Source organism: Salvelinus namaycush, chromosome 26 (assembly GCF_016432855.1).
Source record: "Salvelinus namaycush isolate Seneca chromosome 26, SaNama_1.0, whole genome shotgun sequence".
NCBI lineage: Eukaryota > Metazoa > Chordata > Actinopteri > Salmoniformes > Salmonidae > Salvelinus > Salvelinus namaycush.
This window is the reverse complement of record NC_052332.1, coordinates 33,944,786-33,956,132: the sequence shown is the minus strand read 5'-3', so window position 1 is coordinate 33,956,132 and position 11,347 is coordinate 33,944,786. Positions and strand designations below refer to the sequence as shown.

At 47.3% G+C, this 11,347-nt stretch overlaps 1 protein-coding gene across 2 annotated transcripts; it reads right to left on the bottom strand.

The window, feature by feature from the left end:
* Positions 1-252: 252 nt before the first annotated feature.
* LOC120021487 (putative nuclease HARBI1) lies at positions 253-3,179 on the bottom strand. Of its 2 annotated transcripts, none has more exons than XM_038965269.1 (4): positions 2,709-3,179; positions 2,497-2,612; positions 2,272-2,383; positions 253-2,183 (listed from the first exon to the last, which is right to left on the bottom strand). In XM_038965269.1, exons 1-4 carry the CDS (start codon positions 3,139-3,141, stop codon positions 1,792-1,794), a joined length of 1,053 nt encoding a protein of 350 aa, XP_038821197.1. In that variant the 5' UTR covers positions 3,142-3,179; the 3' UTR covers positions 253-1,791. The 2 variants fall into 2 exon arrangements, with proteins under 2 accessions (XP_038821197.1, XP_038821198.1); XM_038965270.1 differs by having other exon boundaries at positions 2,545-2,612.
* Positions 3,180-11,347: the final 8,168 nt, after the last annotated feature.

The window sequence follows — 11,347 nt, the reverse complement described above, 5'->3', positions numbered from 1 at the left end:
CATTTTTTTAACACGAGCATTATACATTTGCAGTGCTAGCAAACCACATGACATCAGAGGAGATCACAGCAGAATCTGGGTCCGAAGTGTCATTGAATAATGTGAGTTGTCCAAAGCTACAGAAAACATTCAAGCAGTTGTTTCTCAGCCTAGACTTTTGTTAATTTGACTACTTTGTATGTTTCAGGTACCAGTCGTATACATTGACAATGCAGAAGAAATCACGTCAGATTCCTCTATACATGAGGTAGGCCTAATATGGTTTATTCAGAAGAGATGTGTGGTTGGAAAATGTTAATCAAGTGTAATTTATTAAATTAATGTATTTGATGCGTATACAGTTATTATATAAAGTGAAAAAGTATTCTGGAAGTGGCCTAATCAGTTATCAGACCTCATTGATAAAGATAATGGCCTAAACATTACACCTCTGTAGGGTCCAGGCATAAACGAGACCACACCTGAGGCCACACCATCCACTTCCAAAACATGGGACAGAGAGGTAAGATTACGCAAAAAAAAAAAAAGTGTTTGCCATGTAAGGTCTAATTTTTCTACATTATGAATACAATATACTGAGAAAATTATGGGTGTAATGGTAGCCGTTAATACAAATTATGCATTTGATTAAATCTCAATGTTTTTAAGGGGGACAAACAAAGAAAGCCCTCAAATGTCAAAGTGAAGGACTTGTATATGAAATACTTGCAACAGGAGATTGACTACAGGAGATTAAAGATGCAAAAGATGTCTTTGGAGATGAAATTACTTGAGAAACAATTAAATGTAAGTTCCACGACATAATGTTTACAAGATGTCATGTCACACAAGCAGCATCATGTTAGTAGAATTGTAGGATAGTTAAATAAACAATCAACTTAGAACTTTTGCATAAACAAAGTAAAACTTGGTGGTAAAAGGCCCAGGATTGGGGAAAACTAACAGGATAGCTGTTCAGAATGTAAATTAACCTAAAACCATCCACATGACTTCAACAACCAGTTGTCATATTTCTAATTTAACCAATTTTGGATTAATTCATGAAATTTCTATCAACCTTCGCTCATGTTTACATGTTTCTCTTTTCTTTGCAGTCATGAACGGACATGAATCATGCGTATGTACAGTTATTGCAATCTTTCAGTTTTACTTTTTGAATAAATGTTCCTTCCCCCCCAAAAGTGTCAGATTCCTTCTTCCGATACCATTTACTGATCTCCGGAGGGCATATCTCTGGAGTGGTGCAGTGTCTATACTATCCTTCAGTGGCCTTTTCTCATTTGGGCTAAAGTCTATCCTCCTCCCGTGACCCAGAAAGAGGTCGAAGAGTGTGTTAATTTGTTAGTAGGCAAACGGAAGACTGTCCTCCCCTCCTCAATAGCCTCCTTTTGGCGAGGAAGCACAAGTGTATCCCACCGGAGTCCTTTACAGAAAAGTTTTGACATCTGCCACACCCCCTATGAATCACAGATTGTTTTCTCGAATCAAAGTATGCAAACATTTAAAAACAATATGCTATCCTTTTATCTATAAAATAGCTTGCACAACTAGCTACATTTATCACGTCATACATTTTGGGATTCCACCCTGTAAATGTAATTTGCCTGATGATGCATGATTGAAGGAGTCATTTCATACAAGCACATTTTCACATCTCATTAGCTTTTAACTTTTTTAAAAGGAGGCCAGAGAGAACGGAGGATATGGGATCCAGGAGTTGAGCAAATCCAATTGAGAAAAGGCCACGGTGGTTCAGTCACTTAGGGGAGAAAATGTAATTGTGTGAAATTGTCATAACACTTGGCTGCATGACACAAAGAGCTGAGCAGCAATGTTATCCCTGATTGCTGTACCATCTTGGTAATCACAGTGAACAGGGTCTGGGTTTTTCCGGGGCATCCAACTGAAACAGGGTGGGGCCTCCTTACGAATGATTGCAACGTTATGAAGGACCATGCATGCCACTATTATGTCACACGCTCTCTGTGGCGACACTCTGAGACCCTTCAAACAACCAAATCGGGACCTTAACGTGGTGAATGTTGTCTTAATGCATGCTCTTGTCTCGTACAATGCCTCGTTGAAGCAGCTCTCTGCGCCTGGTTTAGGATTCAGGTATGGCGTCATCAAGAATGGAAGACAGGGATACTCATTGTCAGCCACAAGCTGCCCATCAAAACAACCTGAGAAGTAAGGGAGGTAAGAGACATGCTGAAATCATAGAACTTGGAAGTTGTAACATTTGTCATTGTGATTGTGTAATGTTGTCACCTTGCTGAAACTGATGGTACAGCACACTCTTTTGGAGTATGTGGAAGTCATTCACAGATCCAGGCCACTTTGCCTCAATGTTTGTGATGAGACATTGCGAATCACAAACCATCTGGAAAAGATTTACAATGCAGTTAGTTTTCAAATGAGATTCTCTGGGAATATATTTTTTTAATATAGAATTTTTTTATCACAGTTAAGCATTTACACCTTCCCCAATATTACCTGCACATTTATGCTGTGAAATGATTTCTGATTAGTATAATCAGATACCTCTGGTCCTGAAGGCGCTTTGATGGGTATGTGAGTGGAGTCCACCACACCAATTACATTAGGTAGTCCTGCAACGATCACAGGGGTTGAATTATTTAGCTAGTTTACAGATTAATTTACTAGTACTAACAAAAGCATTGGCCTACTATGAAGGAATACATAACCTGCTATTCTATAAAAGCCGTCTTTAACTTCTTGTTGAGAGCAATGACCAGGGAACTTCACGAAATCAGGGAGAATTCTCGCCAGTGCGATGTATACTCTCCGTATGGCTCGACAAACTGTGGATTTGCTCAAGTTTTCAGCGTCACCGACTGCATGCATATATTCTCCACATGCGAAAAAATGTAAACCGATGCAGAGTGTTTGCATCACTGTAAGCGCACAGCTGCGGAGTGTATCGTTGCTCAATGAAGGTGTCAACAGATCCGCCAGGTATACTATACAATGAGACGAGAAGTGATACCTCTCGTTAATGTATTCTTCGGAAAAACTTAGAGGATTTTGTCTGTCTTTGAACAAACGCTTAGTTCGTATTGTTTTTCTCACAACTTGTGCCCCGATGTCAATTGGATCTCGTAAAAAAGGGCACGCCATCGTTCAAAGCAAAATTTGTGGATGGAAGAAACGTTCATTTGTTTTCTGTGCTGACGGAATATCCGGAATGACATCTTCAAAATAAAAGCCCCCAAATTAAAAAGCCATAGGATCCGATTATAGAATTGTGAATTCAACAACAAAAAAATCTATTAACTGTAATAATTGTGTCAACTATTAAAACAATCACAAATTAATAATGGCAATAAAAATATATATATTTTCAGTTTGTTTTCCCATTCACTTCAGTGTAAATACTCTCACTTGAGTCGAGAAATAGTGGAAGATTAGCTAGCTACATGTTATAGCTCCCAGCCCCCCCTCCCAGTCCCTATGAGGGATGTATTTTGAGTATTTGTAAATACCAATGGCATGAATAACTTACATGAAATTGAAATACTGTTTGTCTCTGAATATGTAGTGGTAGTGATTGCATAACAGTTTAAATCCTCCCCTCTTTGCATGAGCAAGGAAAGCTGTGGTGACTGGATGCAATCAACCGCTTTGGCATGATCATCAATGGTTTTTGCTCTCCGCTGTTATTGAAAGGAAATTGCGTACTTACGGTTATGATTAGTGGACAACAATACAGTGCCTTCAGAACGTATTCATACCCCTTGACTTATTTCACATTTAGTTGTGTTACAGCCTGAATTAAAAATTTATTAAATATTTTTTTCCCACCCATCAACACACAATATCCCATTATGACAAAGTGCAAACATGTTTTTAAAAATGGTTGCAAATTTATTGAAAATGAAATACAGAAATATCTCATTTCCATAAGTATTCACACCCCTAAATCAACACTTTTAGGAACACCTTTGGCTGAGATTACAGCTTTGAGTCATCTTGGGTATGTCTGTATCAGCTTTGCACACCTGGATTTGGGGATTTTCTCCCATTCTTCCTTGCAGATTTTCTCAAGTTCTGCTAAATTAGATGGGGAGTGGCAGTGAACAGCAATCTTCAAGTCTTTCCACAGATTTTTTTTATAGGATTCAAGTCTGGGCTTTGGCTGGGCCACTCAAGGACTTTCACATTCTTGTTCTGAAGCCATTCCAGCATTCCTTTGGCTGTATGCTTGGGGTCATTGTCCTGTTGGAATGTAAATCTTCACCACAGTCTAAGGTCGTTTGCACTCTGAAGCAGGTTCACGTCAAGGATTTGCCTGTATTTGTCTCCATTCATTGTTTTCTCTATCCTTACCAGTCTCCCAGTCCCTGCCACTGAAAAGCATCCCCATAGCATGATGCTGCCACCACCATGCTTCACAGTAGGGATGGTTGTCACGAATCCCGCCGAGGATGGTGCCTCTTCCTGTTCGGGCGGCGCTCGGCGGTCGTCGTCACCGGCCTACTAGCTGCCATCGATTATTTTCCTTTTGTTTCTGTTAGTTTGGGCTGATTGGGTGCACCTGTTTTGAGTTTAGTTTGGTGGGTAGGCTATTTAAGGGCAGGTAGCCCGCTGGCTTTTGTGCGGGCTTGTATTCTGTTATTTGGTGTTGGATTGTGATGTGGATTTTATTATTTTCTCGGGACAGTTTAGTCCGGTGTTTTTGGACTCGTCTTTTCATGCGCCCGTGTGTTTAGGGCATGATCGTTTTCCCTGTCAATTGGAAAATAAATCCACTTTCTTGAAACCCTGCTCTCTGTGCTTGACTCCTCCACCCAGTACTCCTAGCAGCTTTGACAGAAGCCCGCACCACCTATGGAGTCAGCAGAAGCAGCGACCACCCCTCTCCCAACTATGGAGGAGCGTGTCCATCATCATACAGCTGTCCTTCATCGTATCGGGTCAGCGATGGACCAGATGATGGAGAGGATGGAACGATGGGAGAGGAGTGGTCTCCCGACGCCCCCTTCAGCTCCCCTGCAGACGACACAACCCACTCCTACAGTGTCATCGGCTGGGACCAGCACATTGCGTCTCACCCCCCCGAGGGTGTACGATGGAGCAGCGGCTGGTTGCCAGGGATTTCTGCTCCAGCTTGAGCTTTACCTGGCTACCGTGCGTCCGACTCCCTCGGGTGAGGAGAGTGTAAGCCTCCTTGTCTCCTGTTTGACGGGGAGGGCCCTGGACTGGGCCAACGCAGTCTGGAACAGCCCAGACTCGGCTCGGGACCATTACGCGGAGTTCACCCGCCGGTTTCGAGCGGTGTTCGACCACCCACCAGAGGGCCGAGCGGCGGGTGAGCGTCTGTTCCACCTCAGACAGGAGACGAGGAGCGCCCAGGATTTCGCTTTAGAGTTCCGGACCTTGGCTGCTGGTGCGGGGTGGAATGACAGGGCCTTAATAGACCATTACCGTTGCAGCCTCCGGGAGGACGTCCGCCGGGAGCTAGCTTGTCGGGACACCACACTCTCCCTCGATGAACTGATAGACATGTCGATCCGACTAGATAACCTGCTAGCTGCCCGCGGGCGTTCAGAGGGGGTCCTGTTCATTCCACCTCCCAGCCCTCCCGCTCCAACTCCGATGGAGTTGGGAGGAGCTGCATCTAGGGGGACCGGAGGAGGTGGCTCCTCTTGCACCTACTGTGGCCGGAGAGGACACACTTCGGACCGGTGCTGGAGGAGTCCATCTGGGAGTCGGGATGGCAGGCGGAATACTCCTCGGCCACCCCAGGTGAGTAGGCACAAGACTCACCCAGAGCTCCCTGTTGGTCACATGTTTTTGGTTATTTTTTTCCCTGCGTTTTTCCCCTCTCTTCAGCATAAGGCGCTAGTCGACTCAGGTGCAGCTGGGAGTTTTATGGATCGCGGACTCGCCCGTAAGTTGGGTATTCCGCTGGTGCAGATAGACCCACCTTTTCCCGTGCACTCCCTAGATAGCCGACCGTTAGGGTCAGGGCTGGTCAGGGAGGCCACGATTCCGCTGGACATGGTAACCCAGGGGGATCATAGGGAGCAGATCAGTTTTTACCTTATTGATTCACCTGGGTTTCCAGTGGTGTTGGGGGTTCCCTGGCTAGCCATTCACAATCCCCTCATTTCCTGGCGACAGGGAGCTCTTCAGGGGTGGTCAGATGAGTGTTCAGGTAGGTGTGTGGGAGTTTCCATCGGTGCCACGTCGGTGGAGAGTCCAGACCAGGTTTCCACTGTGCGCATTCCCCCAGAATATGCCGATTTGGCTATCGCTTTTAGTAAGAAAGAAGCGACCAAATTACCACCTCATCGACGGTGGGATTGCGTGATAAACCTCCAGGAGAACGCTGCACTTCCCAGGAGTCACGTGTACCCATTGTCACAGGAGGAGACGTTGGCTATGGAGACATATGTCACGGAAGCTCTGGGACAAGGGTTCATTCGGCCCTCCATGTCACCCGCCTCCTCGAGTTTCTTTTTTGTGAGAAAAAAGGAGGGAGGACTGCGTCCGTGCATTGATTATCGAGGTCTAAATTCAATCACAGTGGGATTTAGTTATCCACTACCTCTCATCGCTACGGCGATGGAAACATTCCACGGAGCGCGTTTTTTCACAAAACTGGACCTCAGGAGCGCGTATAATCTGGTGCGTATTCGGGGAGGAGACGAGTGGAAAACAGCGTTTAGTACCACATCAGGCCACTATGAGTACCTCGTCATGCCGTATGGGTTGAAGAATGCTCCAGCCGTCTTCCAATCCTTTGTAGATGAGATTCTCAGGGACTTGCAGGGGCAGGGTGTGGTAGTATATATTGATGACATCTTGATCTATTCTGCCACACGCGCCGCGCATGTCTCCCTGGTGCGCAGGGTGCTTAGGCGACTGCTGGAGCATGACCTGTACGTCAAGGCTGAGAAATGTGTGTTCTCCAAACCAGCCGTTTCCTTCCTGGGTTATCGCAGGTTTCCACCTCGGGGGTGATGATGGAGTGTGACCGCGTTAACGCCGTGCGTAATTGGCCGACTCCGACCATGGTAAAGGAGGTGCAGCGGTTTTTAGGGTTTGCCAATTACTACCGGAGGTTTATCCGGGGTTTTGGCCAAGTGGCGGCGCCCATTACCTCACTGCTGAAGGGGGGGGCGGTGCGTCTACGGTGGTCGGCCGAGGCAGATGGAGCCTTCAACCAGTTGAAGGCAAGGTTTACTGAGGCTCCCGTGTTGGTGCATCCGGACCCTTCGTTAGCGTTCATAGTGGAGGTGGATGCGTCCGAGGCTGGTGTTGGAGCCGTGCTATCACAGCGCTCGGGCACGCCACCGAAGCTCCGTCCCTGTGCTTTCTTTTCTAAGAAGCTGGAGCCGGCGGAGCGGAACTATGATGTGGGGGACCGGGAGTTACTAGCTATGGTAAAAGCCCTGAAGGTGTGGAGACACTGGCTTGAGGGGGCTAAATACCCTTTTCTCATCTGGACTGACCACCGCAATCTGGAGTATATCCGAGAGGCGAAGAGACTGAATCCGCGTCAAGCTAGGTGGGCCATGTTCTTTACTCGTTTTAGATTTACGATCTCTTACCGACCAGGTTCCCTCAACACTAAGGCCGACGCGCTGTCTCGTCTCTATGACACGGATGACCGGCCCATCGATCCGACTCCCATCCTTCCAGCCTCTTGTCTGGTGGCCCCGGTGGTATGGGAGGTGGACGCGGACATCGAGCGGGCGTTGAGGGTAGAACCTGTGCCGTCCCAGTGTCCGACTGGCCTTAGGTACGTACCGCTTGGTGTTCGTGATCGATTCATTCGGTGGGCTCATACACTACCTTCTTCGGGTCATCCGGGGATTGAGAGGACAGTGCGGGGTCTTAGGGGGAAATACTGGTGGCCCACCTTGGCTAAGGACGTGAGACTCTATGTCTCTTCCTGCTCGGTATGCGCACAGAGTAAGGCTCCTAGGCACCTGCCGAGAGGGAAGTTACAACCCCTCCCGGTTCCACAACGGCCATGGTCTCATTTATCGGTAGATTTCCTGACTGATCTTCCCCCGTCTCAGGGGAACACTACCGTTCTGGTCGTTGTGGATCGGTTTTCTAAGTCCTGTCGTCTCCTTCCATTGCCTGGTCTCCCTACGGCCCTACAGACTGCGGAGGCTCTATTTACCCACGTCTTCCGGCACTACGGGCTGCCGGAGGACATCGTATCTGATCGAGGTCCCCAGTTCACGTCCCGGGTGTGGAGGGCGTTTATGGAGCGTCTGGGGGTCTCGGTCAGCCTTACCTCTGGGTATCACCCCGGAAGTAATGGGCAGGTGGAAAGAGTGAACCAGGAAGTGGGTAGGTTTCTGAGGTCGTATTGCCAGGACCGGCCAGGAGAATGGGCGAGGTACGTCCCGTGGGCAGAGTTGGCTCAGAACTCACTCTGTCACTCCTCAACTAACATGTCGCCATTTGAATGCGTATTGGGGTACCAGCCGGTCCTGGCTCCGTGGCATCAGAGCCAGACCGAAGCTCCTGCGGTGGAGGAGTGGGTACAGCGCTCTAGAGAGACCTGGCGGGCAGTACAGGACTCTCTCAGGCAGGCCAGTGAACGGCAGAAGAGGAGCGCTGACCGCCACCGCAGTGAGGCCCCTGTGTTCGCACCAGGGGACAGGGTCTGGCTCTCGACCCGAAACCTGCCCCTCCGCCTGCCCTGCCGGAAGCTGGGGCCGCAGTGTGTGGGGCCATTTAAAGTCCTGAGGAGGATAAACGAGGTGTGTTATAGATTGCAACTCCCTTCTTACTATCGCATTAACACCTCGTTTCATGTGTCTCTCCTCAGGCCGGTGGTAGCTGGTCCCCTTCAGGAAGGTGAGGTACCCGAGGTCCCTCCGCCCCCTCTGGATATCGTGGGGTCCCCGGCGTACACTGTACGAGCTATTCTGGACTCGAGACGCCGGGTGAGGGGCCTGCAGTACCTCGTTGACTGGGAGGGGTACGGTCCGGAGGAGAGGTGCTGGGTACCGGGGAGAGACATTTTAGATCCTTCCCTCTTGGTTGATTTCCACCGTCGCCACCCGGATTGTCCTGCGCCTCGCCCTCCGGGTCGTCCTCGAGGCCAGGGTCGGCGCGCTGCGGGAGCCACGCGTCAGAGGGAGGGTACTGTCACGAATCCCGCCGAGGATGGTGCCTCTTCCTGTTCGGGCGGTGCTCGGCGGTCGTCGTCACCGGCCTACTAGCTGCCATCGATTCTTTTCCTTTTGTTTCTGTTAGTTTGGGCTGATTGGGTGCACCTGTTTTGAGTTTAGTTTGGTGGGTAGGCTATTTAAGGGCAGGTAGCCCGCTGGCTTTTGTGCGGGCTTGTATTCTGTTATTTGGTGTTGGATTGTGATGTGGATTTTATTATTTTCTCGGGACAGTTTAGTCCGGTGTTTTTGGACTCGTCTTTTCATGCGCCCGTGTGTTTAGGGCATGATCGTTTTCCCTGTCAATTGGAAAATAAATCCACTTTCTTGAAACCCTGCTCTCTGCGCTTGACTCCTCCACCCAGTACTCCTAGCAGCTCTGACAATGGTGTTAGATGGGTGATGTTGTGCCTGGTTTTCTCCAGACATAGCACTTTGCATTCAGGCCTAATATTTAAATGTTTGTCTCTTCAGACCACAGAATATTTTGCCTTATGCTCTTGAGTCTTTCACGTCCTTTTTGCAAACTCCAGGTTTGTTTTCATGTGGCTTTTTCTCAGGAGTGGCTTCCGTCTGGCCACTCTCCCATAAAGCCCAGATTGGTGAAGTGCTGTAGAGACTGTTGTCCTTCTGTTCTCCCATCTCAGCCAAGGAACTCTGTAGTTCTGTCAGAGTGGTCATTGGGTTCTTGGTCACCTCCCTGACCAAGGTCGTTCTTGCCTGGTTGCTCAGTTTGGTCGGACAGCTAGCACTAGGCAGAGTCTGGGTAGTTCCATATTTTTTTAAATTTCCCAATGATGAAGACCACTGTGCTCGTGGAACTTTCAACACTAGAAATATTTTTAAACACTTCCACAGATATATGCCTCATCACAATCTCGGAGATATACAGTACCAGTCAAAACTTTGGACACACCTACTCATTCAGGGTTTTTTATTTATTTATTACTATTTTCTACATTGTAGAATAATAGTGAAGACATCAAAACAAGGAAATAACACATAGGGAATCATGTAGTAACCAAAAAAAGTGTCAAACAAATCAAAATATATATATATTTTTTTAAATTCTTCAAAGTAGTCACCCTTTTTATTGATGACAGCTTTGCACACTATTGGCATTCTCTCAACCAGCTTCATGGGGTAGTCACCTGGAATGCATTTCAATTAACAGGTGTGCCTTGTTAAAAGTTAATTTGTGGAATTTCTTTCCTTAATGCATTTGAGCCAATCAGTTGTGTTGTGACAAGGTAGGGGTGGTATACACAAGATAGCCCTATTTGGTAAAAGACCAAGTCCATATTATGGCAAGAACAGCTCAAATAAGCAAAGAGAAACTACAGCCCATCATTACTTTAAGACATGAAGGTCAGTCAATCTGGAAAATTTCAAGAACTTTGAAAGTTTCTTCAAGTGCAGTCGCAAAAACCATCAAGCGCTATGATGAAACTGCCTCTCATGAGGACCACCACAGGAAAGGAAGACCCAGAGTTACCTCTGCTGCAGAGAATAAGTTCATTAGAGTTACTAGCCTCAGAAATTGCAGCCCAAATAAATGCTTCACAGAGTTCAAGTAACAGACACATCTCAACATCAACTGTTCAGAGGAGACTGCGTGAATCAGGCCTTCATGGTCGAATTGCTGTAAAGATACCTACTACTAAAGAACACCATTAAGAAGTGAATTGCTTGGCCAAGAAACACGAGCAATGGACATTAGACTGGTGGAAATCTGCCCTTTGGTCTGATGAGTCCAAATTTGAGATTTTTGGTTCCAACCTTTGTGAAACGCAGAGTATGTGAACGGATTATCTCCGCATGTGTGGTTACCACCATGAAGCATGGAGGAGGAGGTGTGATGGTGCTTTGCTGGTGACACTGTGATTTATTCAGAATTCAAGGCACACTTAACCAGCATGGCTACCACAGCATTCTGCAGCGATACGCCATCCCATCTGGTTTGAGCTTAGTGGGACTATCATTTGTTTTTCAACAGGACAATGACCCAACACACATCGAGGCTGTGTAAGGGCTATTTGACCAAGAAGGAGAGTGATGAAGAGCTGCATCAGATGACCTGGCCTCCACAATCACCTGACCTCAACCCAATTGAGATGATTTGGGATTATTTGGGGCACAAAGTGAAGGAAAAGCAGCCCCCAAGTGCTCAGCATATGTGGGAACTC